We start from the raw sequence: 16,736 nt of genomic DNA, 5'->3' as shown, positions 1-16,736 counted from the left end.
CAATATAAAACTTAGTTCTTAAACGATCAACTAAGCCAGGTTTATGAAGAGATTGAATAGAAAATACCGTCATCGTTTTATGTAGAGAAGATAAAATGTATTTAGTTCACCCGCTTAATTTCTGGAAACTATTCAATATCTTGCTGCTTAATAATAAGGGAATCAATTAGAAATTAGTTCGATTTCATAGATTGAGTAAGGATTCTTATATAATTTATTAGGTTACTTATTGATAAACAAAGGCATCGCTAAGGTTTCCCCCTTTCATACAGTAATATTTTGTTGCTTGTTGGGTCGATATTAAGGCTGACAAAGGTAAGCCAATATAACATTCATTGGCTTTAGGAATATAATATAATATATTGAGTCTCAAAATGCAAAGCCCACGAAACTGCTAGGGTCCGCCGAATTCAGTATAAATTCAATGTTATGAAGAAGTTAACATACGTTAAAAAATATAAATTTACTGATTTTCCTTGAAAAGATAAAACATTTTTATTCATTGTTGTGGTACAATACAAAAAATTATAAAGAAGGTAACATATGTTTAGCTTAATTAATAAACATAACTGTCCTTTATTCGCAAAGAACATTCAGCCTCAGTCCATTTAATTGTATTTGTTTAGGACAATTAAATACGCTTTGTACCACTTCGAATACCGTTAAGAATAGCGCTCTTGGTGTCCAACTTAATTATGTTGACGTAATCGTGAGAGGCAATTATATTACTTCAAATACGTGGCATTCACTGTCACCTGAAGATGATGGGCATTTCCAGGCGTTATCGTTGGTAAATTTGCGAACTACGCTTAATAGCGAAGACTCCAGTTGAAACTAAATATATTTGTGAAAGTATGAGTTTTTAACCGATCCCTTGATATTTCTTTATGAAAACAAAACTCATTCGAAGATCCCTTATTATAAAATTGCCTTCTACCACGGTCCGGGCAAAGACTAATTGAAAAAGATTGGTGCTTGCTTTGTTGCAAGTTAAGATTTAATATAGATGTAACTCTGTTACAACGATATACGAGCTCATTTATCGTGTTTACTTTAAATTAGAAACATTTAACTTCTTACTTTATACTTCTTCTTTTGTGATAATAATATTAGGCAAGTCTTTTGCAACGTTTATTTTTGTAACAATGATATATGTACTGCCTTAATCCAGTTACAATTTTATTTAATTAGCAATTGCTGTTTTACATAGTAACGGTGCAAACAAGTGCATTATATACGATTATTGTCGAATTACTTACCAATATTTTACATTTGTTTGTAAGTACGCACATATGTTCGAGAATTACGAAGCGAATTTTATTATTCTCTTTTAACTGATATATACATAAGATTTATCTTGAATCGTCTCATTTTAATTTAGGAGTTTAATAATATAAAAATATATATAAAACCTATTTCATACGCTAATTGAATGTGGCAGCTGTTTATTTTTTCATCTTTATTAAAATGTTCTTTTTTTATAATGAAGCAATGTATCGGTCAATAGTAATCTGACCATAAACAGATGATAAAATAATTGCAACTTCAATCAAACGCTTTCAGTTTTAAGTGTGCTTTACAGACACTTCATGGTTCCCGGCTACTTCACTAACTGTAAATTCTCTCCTCACTTTTAATAGTACTTGTTAAAATGTATACCATTTTTGAGAACATTTATTAAGGAAGCATTTTCGAAATATGATCTAGATAATAGTTAAATACGACTTTTATTTTTAATAGCCTCGAAAGATTGTCGAAGTCTCGTTATGAAATATATAACAATATTCGCTTGTTCCGTAGACAATTTAAAACTTTAAACTGAATAGTGGTTTCAGTCTTAGCTTAATTTCATTACCTATCTCAGTCGTAAAAGAAAACAGCGACATCTAAATACATAGATAAACAGGACTGCCTAATTATTATTTTTTGTCACGAGTATTTTGACTTGATATATAATTACAATTTGGATTAATTTATCAATCTATTATGTATTTTATATTTATTACGGATGTATATGATTTTCTTTTTTTTTTTAATATGGTATTGTTCGCAAAAAGCGATCGATAATATTCGGGTACTTTAAACGAAATCATCATCTCATATACAGCTTAATAATTTTTGATAATATATATTTTTTAATTTTGCTAGTGATACTTCAGAGCGGCTAGTCGTGTTCTATTTTGTGATTTTCACACATTGTGCACACGATTGCACATGCATAAAAAAGAAACTATTCGCTGTTCGAAAATCGGTTTTATATAAAATATATGTCTATTGATATTTGAACTTCGTTTTTTATTTTTTTATTTATTTTTTATTTAGAGGAATTGATTACATTTCAATTGGCGATTAGCTAATAACAGTTATTATCAAATGAATTTTTATGGTACAGGGCGTTCTGACCTTGGAAACTGAGATATATATACTATAGGGACATAGTATATATATATACTATGTCCCTATAGTTGATGGACCCTTGAAAACGGAACACAACTATCTCAAGTATTGCTTCTTGATGATGCAATATATTATGATTGGTAAAAAGTGCCAACAAATTTAGAAAAAATTCTTGCATTACGTAAATGATAATGATAAATCTATTAACAATAATAATACCTAAAGCTAGTTCGGGTATTACTTGACGGAAATAAGTATAAGGAGAAAGAATACTTCTTCTATATATATAAAATATAAGAGGGTCTCTAAAAGTAATATAATATTATGAAATAACTAACATATGGAGATAAGTTAGATCCTGTTTAACAAGATTAAATGTTTAATAATTTCTTGCAGCTTATTAACGTTACCGTTGTTGATGTTATACTCAATAATGTATAATTATCAATTCGATGTATTAACAAGTATTTTAAACACTTAATATATTTAACACTTTCTAATATGAACATTTAAGAGGGAAAAATATTTTTAAGTAATATTTAAATTAGGTAATATTCAATTGTTTAATATTTGCATGATTATTTAGCATTGAGAGAATAAATAAGTTACTGAATATTTTAATGTAAGCTCTAAATAGTTCCTTTAGCATCAGATAATATTTTACCTTTAGTAATGACAAATATATTACTAGACCTTAAATAAAACCTACCTAAAACAACAAAAATACTGATTAGTGTCTTCTCTTAATACAGAATATAGTACTAGATTTTGGAAGTCCTTAAATGACCAGAGTAGCCCCCTATAGACGTGTGACCCAGCAAAGTCTGTTATTAAATGCCATTTAATCCTACGATGGTTAAGCTGTACGCTTGTTCGCAGTCCGGCAAGAGAACGAGCGGCTGATGCACGACGTCCTACAGGCGGGAATCGCCAATCGCACCCTGTCGTCGGGGGCATTGCGCTGACGCCGCGCTATTCGCCGCGCCCGCGGCTCGACAACATTAGGCCTGCCGCCGCACCGCCCGAGGAGCCTCCGGACTTCACTCCTAGCGTGGACTTACCTTTCACCCCCCACGACACGCAACCTGTGCCCACAGAGGACGCGCGCAGCGTACCGGTGAGCAGAGCCGATGCGGGCCCAGCGTGATTCAGTCGGAACACAAAGGTTTCTGTTCTAGGCCTGCTTTTATCGCGCTGGAAATCAAACGAACAGACTGTGTAGCGTTCGATCGCGGGTTCTATTCGAGAATTGTGTGGTTTAAAAGTGTAGTTAGATTTTGTGAAATTGTGAATGATAAATACGAAATGTTAATTGTTATAATAGATACACTATAATATATATTATGAGATTGTATTGAGATAGACAGGCAGTACCTGCTTCCGGTATTTAGATAAGGATATAGATTAAATTATACTAGTCGGTGGTTAAATTATGATCGTAACCTTTTCACTGTATGAACTAATGAAACGAAAATTACATTAGGGTATCTAATATTATTAGTAAATTACGCATCAATCATAATTATAATTAAAGTGCACTATTTATCTGCAAACAATAACAATCAATTTTGCCACAAAATAATATATTAAATGCAATTACTGCTCTAATATACGGGATCAATTAACTTGATAGCTACAAGTGTACTCTAGTCAATTTTTATATTTGCTTTCAACGGTCAATTTAAACGAGCTCGATTGTTTTAAATATTAGGATGTCATGGGGTTCAATTACATATGATTAGCAAGACATTTTCCCGATTTGAATAATCGCCCATAATAAATACAAATATATTCAAACCTCATTTCAGTAATCATATAATTTATAATGAAAATTAACAAAATTAATGGTAATTTAATGTTATTCTGTTTATTCATTACTTGCCAAAATTAGTCTCATTGTCTTGTGGCTAGCTTGTAAGGCTGTGGAACAAGATCCCGGTTTGGGCCAATTACAAATTATTTGGATTTGACCCGTTGTTTTCAATTTTATAGAACCGGGCTTCGAAAAGAGCGTAATGCCACAGCGTGGGTCTTGCACCTGATATCTCAGGCCTTGCTAGATTGCCGTCCCATTGGACTTTGAGGGTGAGAGAAAATGCAACCCAAAATTCTCATGTTGGAGCTATGAGATGGGCCGACATAGCCAAAATATGATCTACAGGATAAAATTAACAACAACACTCATACTTATTAATTAGATAGAAATATATTCAGCAAACTTCAAATAATAAGTTAATTTATATCATTTTTTGTATGTGAAGGTATATATTCACCGATCGGGAACTGACTTTGATGATTCCTTTTTGTTGAATAAACCTATCTTGAATTTCGAGAATTTATCCCTAATTTTCTTTAAACCACCCGTCTCATGTGATCACCACAGGCATTCTTGCTTATATTGATAATTAATTATAATCTATTGTTTTTTTTTATAATTGAATATTAAAAATAAAACAATGTGTTAAAGAAACGTTTAAAATACGTTTTTAGCAATTTTTTCAGATGCTAGTCAAGGCAGCATTGTCACTAATCGTATTATCAACAAACTTTTCTCTCTCTTTTCTTGCCTAATTTTTTATAACACGAAGGGTAAAAGTTTATTTTCAATTTATGTTCAGTTTGAAATTTCATTTAACTCTTATTGATTTGTGTCATTTATATGTATTCATAAATTTATATGCATAAAATGGTGGAAAATTTAATATAGAATGTTTGCAAATTAAATAAAATGTTTATTTATTTATATTAATTAATAAATAGTATACAGTATTGCTAGCAAAAAGAAATGTAAACGGAAATTACTAACTTGTTTTTTATTCCTCAAATTATTAAAATAGAATGCATATAATCACGTGTCTTGGCATTTCATTTTGTAAGTTAACATTGTACATAACTTAAATAAATGATATCTGAAACTTGACTACATCACTAAAACACTTCTATTTTATAATATTTATTAAAATAATAATTCTAAAACAAATCACTCAGGTATCACTTTGCGCGATAATTTGCGCAGATATCGTTATTATTGAAACGGTAAAATAGTATTGCACAAATCCAAATCTCAGCTTCTATAAGTCGCGTTATCAAAGATTGGGTTATAATTAATAAGAATTTTATGTACATATTAGATTATAATCTAATTTTGTTAATATCATTGTATAATTAAAACTAAGCTTTTATTTAAAATGTCATGCTAATATAATTACAAAAACATAATATTATAATTCGTTATTATTTATCTTTGGTAAATAATTTTAACTGTGTAATGAATTACCGACTTAAATATTGTTCAAATATATATATATATATATATATATATATATATATATACAAAATACAATGTTTGAAATGGTTTTGTAGTAATGAAGAAAACCAAGTAAAGTAAGCCATTTGAGAAACTGTAGTATATCATGAACAATAAAGTCTGCCTATCAAGTCTAGTCAATGAGCTTCTAACCCGTGCTTGTATCTGATAAGAATAAGAGCTTTTGTATTGTAGTTATTGTAGAATCTATCAATATTGTTATACAGAACGACGAGAATTGAATACTACCTATTCTTGTTATTGTAAAGAGTAAAATCAATGAGCATGCTTCAATAGCGTTGTCGTATTCAACCACAAACTTGAATGCACCCGAGTGATTGAATAAAGTATATTTTACACTTATTCCTTTGTTGGACGTTATTATTGCAACACATGTTTCATATGATTGAAACGATTTGCTATTAAATTTTTATTACGGACCGTGGTTTAAATCTATATAAAGGGGCAAGCAGCTTCATATCACGCTTAAAATATTCTCTTTTCAAATTAATATCGATACACTAAAACGACGGCGCTATCAAGAATGTATAACAACATTGTATATTAAATATTATGTAATTATATATAATACGTATGTGTTATGTTATTGCGTCAAATGTTAACCATTTGTGGTTACATAATATTTGTAGGATAATTTAATATAAGATTTTGTTTGCTACATAATGATCAAATTATATAATTCAGCATAGCATACAATTATGTACGTGATATATTTTATTGAAGATTTTTTTTTATTTATAAAGTTATAAACTGGAATTACGTCTAATTATAAATAATTAAACTACGAAATTTTATTAATGTTTCGTAATGGATTAGTAAAATAAATATGTTCTAAAAATGTTTAATAAATGAATGTTTAGCTATAATATATAAATGCAAGGCAATGTACTATGTATAAGCTGTTCCTATAATGGACGTTAAATATTTATGTAATAAATTGCAAAACGCTATTATCTAAGTAAATCTGTTCTATTGGTGTTTAATTTAATTCATAGATAGTTCTACAAGTGAATGTTCGCGTATGTAAAATGTACGTTTGTTTAACCTTATAGGAATATCATCCGTCTATATACACTGTCTGTAGAAAACAATTAAATTATTTATTGGTGTGCATACTATACGAATTGAATGTTTGATGTAATTTAGTTTATAAGTTTCGTGTCAACTCGGCTTAACAACTCAGGACTTTTAATATTTTGTAATAATCAAAACATACTCATTTCAATCGTTATAATATGTAAAATAACAAAAAGATTTTTTCTTCATTACTCTTTAAGCTCATAATTACACAACAGATGTTATGTTGACTGTTTATTGATTAATTTCAAATTTTAAATTTCATAGCTATAACGATGAAAGTGGACACGAAACGTTAATCAGAAATAAAAATAATAACGAATATATGTTATGAAATTAAATGTACGTATTAGTCTTAATCGTGATTTGAATCCCCTCCTGTCTTCAAGTGATACGTTAAGCACAACTCAGACGTGTTCAAGTGGTATTTGGTAATCTCAAAGATTTTCGCCTCGCGCGAACTGTTTCCAGTCGGCTGTACCTACTAGAACTATTCCAGTTTAAGCGAGACCTATTAACGTATACTTAGTGTTAGACAAATGAAACAAAGAATTTTATAGTTGTTTGTTGTAAATGTCAGTTTTAATTAATCTATTTTACAAACAAAACATGTTTAATAAAATACTTTATAAATACGATGTTGTATTATTTATGATTTTTCAATTGTTCTGAAATGCGTCAAGTTGGGGTTATTATGTGGGCGATTCGCTCACAAAGGGTAAACTTGGGAGAAAGGCTGGGGATTTGAAAAGGTAGGACGGAGCGGAGTGCGCATTCCTCTCGAGGCGCCATTTCAACTATGCGGCGGATGCTGCGCTGCGCTACCCGTGTTCGCCAGCTCAGGCACTTTATACACAACGATACATTACAAATATTCGCATGCCTTCAATATCTTACTGATATTATTTGCCAAAAATGTATCGAATTTTATGGACCTCTTTTGTTTTATCGAAAAGAAGGTTTAACATGCGGTAACGTTGGGTGAGCCTCTTAAAAAAATATACATTTTAGACATACATATATATTTTTTACGCAATAAGATATAAACTGCTCATCACACGAATTTAGACACCATGCGCAGCGTAGTACTTTATATACTGACACTCCGAATTATATATAATCTTACATTCTACTGAAATTTTACATAAACAAGCGGCTTCATGAAAATCAAGATTATTTGCAATAAATAATTTGTGATTAACCATTTACCTTAAAATTAAATATGAGTTGACCATATTTTATGTTGTGTTCATTCAATAATATTATATTATAAATACACTTTGGAATAACGAAGAAGGTGCACTCTCTCATTAACGAGTAAAGTGCGCTGTAATATAATGTAACGTAATACTGTCAGTTTTTTTAAAGTTAATAATACTCTGTTATACCTGTAATGTACCTCTTTGGGGTTCCTTTCTAAAACAAATTCTTTGGGTGCGAAACCTGTTCTAAAATATATGAATAAAATATAAAACTTAATTTGATGGAAAATATGAGCACGGTTTATAATTCTGTATAACAATAAATTAAATTCAGCGCTGTTAATATTCGATTAGTAAATTTTCAACCAAACTCAACATACTTTAAGCGCTCACTGACTACGAAATCAGGCAATCATCCAGCGGGAATACCTGGTACCGCGAACCGAACGTAGTTTCCCGTACACGTGTTTCAATAACCCTGTAATACAATCTTGATGTTCGTTTTAAAACGAGAGATGCAGAGCACGTCAACAAACTGCCAACAGTCTATTTTATATTATAACCTTCCGTGATAGCGTTCTTATAAATAATCACCCCAAATATTAATAGACCAATCTTATTACTTATAATAGGTAGTCAGATTTAGCATTATCTAAGCTTGCCTGAAATACGCCGACTGTGTGAAACATTTCTGATGGTAGGAGACGGCGGAGACGTCTTCTTCAGAGGTTCCAAGGTCGTTCTTGGAACACAGAATAGTGTTATAATAACAGAGTATATAATGTCAGGCATGTAGTAAAGATTACAATAATTTTATGTGTCATTTTGTCTGAATAAGAATGATAACTAATTTGGAGCAGAAGAAACCGTGGTATTGATCTATTGATCTATTGATCAATACCACGGTTTCTTCTCCATCATCAATCATGATCAACGGTGAATAGGTTACATATCTCTGAAGAAAAATAATAAAGGACTTTGACCTGTAATTGACAAGATATCATTAGTCGAGAAATATAGTAATCGATGATATTACATTGTTTATTTTTTCTATTCAATAGGCATCGTATAATTATATTTATCACTATAAGAGCTGTAGTGTAGTGGTACGAAGGCGCGCATCTTAACCAATGACTTCGGGTTTAAACCCAGGCAAGCACAATATATATGTGCTTAATTGTCTTTATAATTCATCTCGTGCTCGGAGGTGAAGGAAAACGTCGTGAGGAAACCTGCATGTGTTTAATTTCATCGAAATTCTGCCACATGTGAATTCCACCAACCCGCATTGGAACAGCGTAGTGGAATCAAACCTTCTCCTAATAAGGAGAGATGAGGGATTCTCTGCATGACGGAGAAATCTATGTTTTTTTTTTATAATACAAACATACGAGGAAATACATAAGAGGCGTAATAGACTTCGCTCCGCATTTAACGTGTTAAGGAGTCATCAAAAAATTTGATGTTTCAATGGAAATATAATTAAAGTTCAAATAAGCATTTACATAGAATAGTGGTGTTTTGGAATTAAATATTTATTAATAAAAAAACCATTAACAATAATAATGGGATGGAATGTACACAAATATTTAACATAGAATTATTTTTAAACCTTTGTTGTGGGCGTAGAAACGAATGTGGGTTGATAAAGCTCTCCTATATGAGTCCTGTATTGTTATGACTGTTTATCGCCAGATACTCATTTCTTTTATATGTGTACTCTGTCGATTTAAAAATATTAGACAATTCTGCGTTTATAAATGAAAACAAATATACAAAAAACGATGACTTGAAATAATTATGATAGTTCGTGTACCTTGCATTCTAAACAACAACAACAACAGCCTGTAAATTCCCACTGCTGGGCTATAGGCCTCCTCTCCCTTTGAGGCGAAGGTTTGGAACATATTCCACCACGCTGTTCCAATGCGGGTTGGTGGAATACATGTGTGGCAGAATTTCTATGAAATTTGTCACACGCAGGTTTCCTCACGATGTTTTCCTTTACCGCTGAGCACGAGATGAATTATAAAGACAAATTAAGCACATGAATCAGCGATGCTTGCCTGGGTTTGAACCCGCAGTCATCGTTTAAGATGCACGCGTTCTAACCACTGGACCAGCTCGACTCTTGCATTCTAAAACTAGATTTTTATTTATATGTCCACTCTAGTCAGTCCATGTGTGAGTAATAATAAAAGCTATTTAATGAACAGGATTATACGATTAAATAAAAAAAAAACTAAGATCGAGTAAAAAATGCAAAAACTGTCCCTTATTTCTATGTAGAGCTTTTAGAGATTTACTTTATTCTATTAACTGGACTGGTAATTTTTTCAACGATTGCGTTTACTTAGTGAACGATCCCTCGTTAAACATTTATATAGCATTCTATACATTATAGGCTAACAAGATGTAAAAGTTCTGTGCTGCAGGTTTCTAGATTTTGAAAAACACACCTGAAAAGAATAGGTAACACACATACCTATATACCTATAAAAATCTTATTTAAAAGATCTTCACAAGTGGTTTGAGTGATCGATCTTAAATTTGATAATTTATTTCCGTAAACAAATAACGTCTCATCGAATTGTTTACTAGGAATCTTAGATATTTTGTAGCAATAGAAGGCTTTTTCCTAATTCCTACATAAGAATATAGTAATAACTATTACCACGCATTTTTTTAATAAATTACAAATGTGATTTGATTATAGTAATATAATGTAATATAATAAATAACTAGGCAAGTAAATTTATAATCTGAGTCAGTAATCAAGACATCTACCTGATGGAAAATCTCCTATACCAATATACATAAAACTTCCACAAAAGCTATTCCGGTCCGGCGCCGTATTTTCTGGAATAAGGTCTGAGAAGGTTTTAATGTATACATGGAGGAAAACGTCAGGCGTTGATGGCCTAATCCGAAACTACGCGGAATAACCAAAAACATCTCGTGGCCAATTTTGATGGAAGTTTTGAATTCTTGAAAATCTGTAATCTTAGCTAATATCTACATAAGTTTTAATCCGCCATGTCTAGACATGTTTGTAATTTATTAGTAAAGGATGATAAATTAGTTCTTAGCAAAAAAATAGTTAATATTTTAAATGGAACATTATTATATTTATTTCTTAGTTTATACATATAAGAATATTTATAGAGAATTGTACATAATAATTTTATTTTTATATACAATTTTCATACAATCACAAAATTTCCTCAGCTTATAGATAGATAGATAGATATAAATTTGGATATTTTTTAATTCAACAGTTCTAAAATCAAATTTGTTTTCTGCGTAAGATTTGTGTTCGCTCTGAAGCCCTGGTCATCTGACAAACGGTAGATACCGTTGTATGTTTCAAGGTAACGTGTAAATAAAAACATAATGTCCAATGAGGCTCTTGGTTAAGTACAATGGGTGGCCGGCGGAGCGGAACTTATCCCTCAGTCGACTGTGAACCCTCAATATCAACCGAATCGATACTTAACGTGTGATAAGCGAAGGTTAACCAAGAAAGACCATAAGGATTTCATTTAAATACAGAATTGCTTATAGCTCACATATGATAAAATCGGAAATTATTAGCGACAGAATGAAATAAGCCTAAGGGAAAAAAGTATATTTATTTTAAAAATCTGTGCGACTGTCACTGTTTACCTAATAAATGGAGGTAAATTTATTATCGTACTTTTTCAACTCTGTTGTTTTTTTTTTTATATATGAAAGGATTTTATGTTATTTTTTATAAATACTATAAAACATCGCACAAATGCTTCGTTTATTTTTTATAACGTATCGTATTAAAATTGTTTTGTTTGAAAATATACACTAAACAAATTTATTCTAATTTAGAAGCGGGAAAAAGGAAACCCAATGTAAAGTTAACGAAATTACGCTGTCGTTTAAACAGAGATAAAAATAACACGAACCGTGGATAAAAATACCTAACAATTTACGAGATAATCTAAATATAGTAATACTAGCGACTCGCCAGGCTTCGCACGGGTGCAATATTAATACAAAATATACTACAACATTTGATTATTTACGACATCACATTAGAAACGTCTAAAATTATCAGTGTTTTATTTGCTATATTGGCTATGTATTATATATGAAAACCTTCCTTACGAATCACTCTGTCTATTAAAAGGCATCAAAATCCATTGCGCAATTTTAAAGATCTAAGCCAACATAGGCACAGACAGCTGTTAGCGACTTTGTTTTATACTATGTAATGATGATGAAAAAAAAACTCCCTAATTAATGTAATATTTAACGCTGACGTCATAATGTCCCAACTCTTAATTTTCGATTTAGTGTTCGCCATGACTTTCATAATCCAGTTTTTCAATTTGGAAACGTTTGTTTAACGTCGGTATTAACAAGGCTCCAACTCGTTAGAACCACAAGCTATTGTCAAAGTAACTTTGAAATGTGGACACTAACTGAATCATTTGTATATTTAAATGCGGCTGAAATTTTTTTCTTTAACATTTTTTTAACGCATTTTTATTGTTTTTTATAATCTGTATTATTGTAAGAAAATATTATACAATAATTTAAGTGACTTAAAAACAGACTAGCGCCATAACAAATTGATTCTGGTTTAAATACTAATACACCTTAATTTAAATGTATTAAGTATATTATGTTTCATAATCATAATATATATGAACAAATATCTAATATAATAGACTTGTATAAAGCCTTACCGTAAATACAGCGTATAATTATTAAGTAGTAATTATATCGTATATAGCTAATGAAAACTGACATTCATTTGATATAATTTCGTTGAACTATTACTAACTTAGGAGTTAGATTATACAAAGTAATTAGTGATATTGCGCCCTTTTATGATATTACCTACCTTACAAGCTTTTAGGTAATTATTCCGTATTTTTTCGAATTAACAAAGTTGATACGGTTTTGAAACAAAAATAATGTATTTCTTCATTTTACAGCACCTTTTTTCATTATACAACACCTTAAAGGCGTTAGTGAGGTTTCATTAATACAAGAAAAAAATCTCAGTAAAGTTTATAAATCGAGCGCTTCAATATCTGAAACTTTTACCGACCAAATTAAAGAGACCTATCTTTTTAAATATTATTTAGTCAACTCACACCTTCATAGAATAGTCAATCTATTTGATGTGGCAATTAAATCGAGCATCAATTATTATAAATCTTATTTAAAGTATATGTATCTGGATATTTAAAGTCAACGGGAACAATATCACCACCACCGCCTTTTAACATGCTTAATTTGTCTTTATAAGTACAGCTCATTTACTTAACTTACCTTTTTTATCATCTCGTTGGAAAACGCCTTACGCGCTTCCCCTACAAGGGGGGGGGGGGTATGGGTAACTCGACGGTGCCCGAAACAAACTATATAACACCGGAATACCCACTAACAAACCAGCGGTATCCACTCCGTTTTTTCGGTGGGCGCCAAAGGATCGCTTTCGCATGTTAACGTGGCGCCCTGACGGTTGGTCCGCCTATACGGGCTAATTACTTATAAATTATTCGTTGCGTATTCACTGGAGAAAGAAAACATCGTGAGAGAAACTTCGTAAATCGTATAAAAATCGCATAACAGCGCTTACAACCTACGCCTTATAGTAACATGTTCGCAAATATTTAAAGAATATATTAAACAAGTATTTTTATATAAATACGAGTAACTTAAAATGAAAACTACGTATAAATAACAAGCAAATGACGTTGTTCTCACTCTGCCTTATTTATTATACGACGAAAAGCTCAGCGAATTTTATACATAAAGAACAATATTATATCATTCACATTACATACAGCTTTATATTCTGTTGAATCTAAATTAGAATTTATGATATGCCTGTTGATTATATTTGCTTATTATAATCGTGAGAAAATGTATTGTACTTCAGACAGACATATTAAATGGGTAATTTAATATTTGACAATATAACAATAATTACTTTGGAGAAAAGTTAGTTGTTACTAAGTTAACATTAACGTTTAAAGTTATTATTATTAAATTTATAAAGCAATCTAAGTTATTATTGCTATTCAAAATAAAATTATTTTTTTAATTAATATAGGTTTGTTGTTTTTTTATTTAGGTTAACTTGTTAAATATTATTGAGCTGAGCCGAGATGGCCCAGTGATAAGAACGCGTGCATCTTAACCGACGATTGCAGGTTCAAACCCAGGCAAGCACCACTGAATATTTATGTGCTTAATTTGTATTTACATTAATTCATCTCGCGCTCGGCGGTGAAGGAAAACATCGTGAGGAAAGCTGCATGTGTCTAGTTTCATAGAAGTACTGCTATATGTGTATTCCACCAACAGCGCGGTGGAATTATATGTTCCAAACAAAAACAACAACAACCATAGCCTATAAATTTCCCACTGCTGGGCTAAAGACTCCACTCCCTTTGAGAAGAAGGTTTGAAATATATACCACCACTCTGTTCCAATGCGGGTTAATGGAACGCATGTGGTAGAATTTCTATGAAATTAGACATGATTTTTTCTTTTGCCGCCCAGCACGTGATTATATTCAGTGATTATAAACACAAATTAAGCACATGAAAATTAACTGGTGCTTGTCTGGGTTTGAACACGCAGTCATCGGTTATGATGTTCGTATTCTAAACGCTACACTATCTCGGCTCTCAGTAGGTATACGATCATACCAAATAGACTCAGAATATCACACCAAAATCGCAGTTGGAGAATACACGAAGGAAATTGAACGGCTTAGTCGAGATTACTGCGTTTGTTACCTTCACTTAAATAAGCTTTATTGGCATTTAAGCAATGCCATCAAGCTGTTAATTAAAATGAAAATTAACGACCAGAAATGGAACGTAAATATTTCTTGATGTTATTATAGATTTCTATTCTTAATTTCATTATAATCTGACCAGTCTTTTGTGTTTGATTTTAGCAAATACTGAAACTCAATTTTCACATTCATTATAGGTAACTAACCTATATATATTATTCAATTCATCTTACGAGACTAAATTAAATTTAAAGTTACCAACAGTCTGCTACGTAGATTCTACCGTGTGCAACCAACATGAAACTCATTCGTTACTGTTTTTGATAATCAAGTTATAAAGGTAATTTAATAAATAATAAGATTATTAATTATCAATATTCAATTTATTTCTGATACATAAATGACAAAACCATAAGAAAACTTGGCTTTAATTAACCTAAAGAATTGTACATATTGAAATGACAATGCATAATATTTGACAAGAAAATAGATTACTGTAATTTCTTCTTAAATTATACGTCATTAACCCCCTCTAACTTTTTCATCACGCAACTATAATCCTTTAAATAATATGGAGTTCGTTTTGTCCTTTCGGATCTCCTAACGTTTTGATCCGCAGACGTACTTGGCGTAGCAGATTGTATATCTTGTACATCATTATTTTCAGCATTTATCGCTCGATCTTCTGAGTCATAAAAAACGTCTACAATCTCTTCTTGTTTTTGGTGTGTTTTTGAAGTTGAATTATTTAATTGTTCTTCTAAATTTTGATCACCGTAATATTCCATTGGAGTGGGGAGTGGAGCTAAATTTCGATTTGAAACAGTGGATTCCCTCCCATTTTTATCCTTCACAAAAGAGTAATAAGGGTTACTTTGTAATAGTTCAACTTCTTCAACATATGGATCGTTTTTATTGCGTATATTTTTTTTCATTAGCACAGGTCCAGGAACTAACCAAGAGGGTAACGATTCTCCATGAGGTGATCTACGAGGATGATTAAATAGTCGTTCGTGTGGAGTTGTGTTAATTGGTATACAAAGAAGAGAACGAATTGCGTGTAAGGAAATTGGTAGTAAATGCTCCCAGCTTTCAATCGACATTTCTCTTGTACGAAGAGCAAGTTGTAATGTTTTCCACAAAGTACCATTGAGACGTTCGACTTGACCATTACCACGTGGATTTTAAGGCGTTGTTCTGCTACATGAAATTCCCAAGGAACTTAAAAAATCTGTAAACTCTTTAGAAATAAAAGCAGATCCTCTATCACTATGAATATAAAGCGGCGTTCCAAAAATGTAAAATAAATCTTTTAAACATCTTATAACAGTTGCAGTTGTTATTTCCTTACAGGCGTATGCAAAAGGAAATCTACTGTATTCATCGATTATTGTCAATAAATACTTATTTTGCGTATTCGATGGTAAAGGTCCTTTAAAGTCAATGTTTAGTCGCTCAAAAGGTGCTGTTGCTTTTATTAATTGACCTTTACATTTCATAATTCGAGGCTTAATTTCGGCACATATTTGGCAAGACTGTGTAAGTGATTTTATGTCATTCACCGAATACGGTAAATTTTTCATACGTACCCAATGCATCATTCGTGACAAAGTGAGTTGTGCAGGTCCCGTAATTTATCGATATTCAAATGAGCACACACTCTTGACAAAGCATCAGCGACTATGTTTTCTTTTCCCGGTCGATAAATTATGTCATATTTAAAACAAGATAATTCGAGACGCCATCGTTCAAGTTTCTCATTTTTTATTTTACTAAAATGGTTTTGGTTAAACATAAATGTAACAGAGCGTTGATCTGTTAAAAGTAAAAAATGTTTACCAATTAAATAATGCCGCCATTTGCGAAGACTCTCGACAATAGCACACGCTTCTTTTTCAATTGATGATTGTCGTTGTTCTGAATCTGAAAGTGTTCT

At 31.3% G+C, this 16,736-nt stretch overlaps 1 protein-coding gene and 1 pseudogene across 2 annotated transcripts in view; one reads left to right on the top strand and one right to left on the bottom strand.

Annotated features, from left to right (window-relative positions):
- LOC124532579 overlaps window positions 1-5,542 on the top strand; it is a 37,496-nt gene extending 31,954 nt beyond the window's left edge. For both annotated transcript variants that reach the window (XM_047107539.1, XM_047107538.1), the window contains exon 2: window positions 3,277-5,542. In XM_047107539.1, the coding sequence (XP_046963495.1) occupies window positions 3,277-3,362 (86 nt within the window). In that variant the 3' untranslated portion in view covers window positions 3,363-5,542. The remainder of the gene's footprint in view (window positions 1-3,276) is intronic.
- On the bottom strand, window positions 3,370-16,667 carry LOC124532452 (annotated as a pseudogene).
- Window positions 16,668-16,736: the final 69 nt, after the last annotated feature.

Source organism: Vanessa cardui, chromosome 9 (genome assembly GCF_905220365.1).
Source record: "Vanessa cardui chromosome 9, ilVanCard2.1, whole genome shotgun sequence".
NCBI classification, from domain to species: domain Eukaryota; kingdom Metazoa; phylum Arthropoda; class Insecta; order Lepidoptera; family Nymphalidae; genus Vanessa; species Vanessa cardui.
The sequence above is the reverse complement of the archived record's forward strand: the minus strand, read 5'-3'. Positions and strand labels throughout refer to the sequence as shown.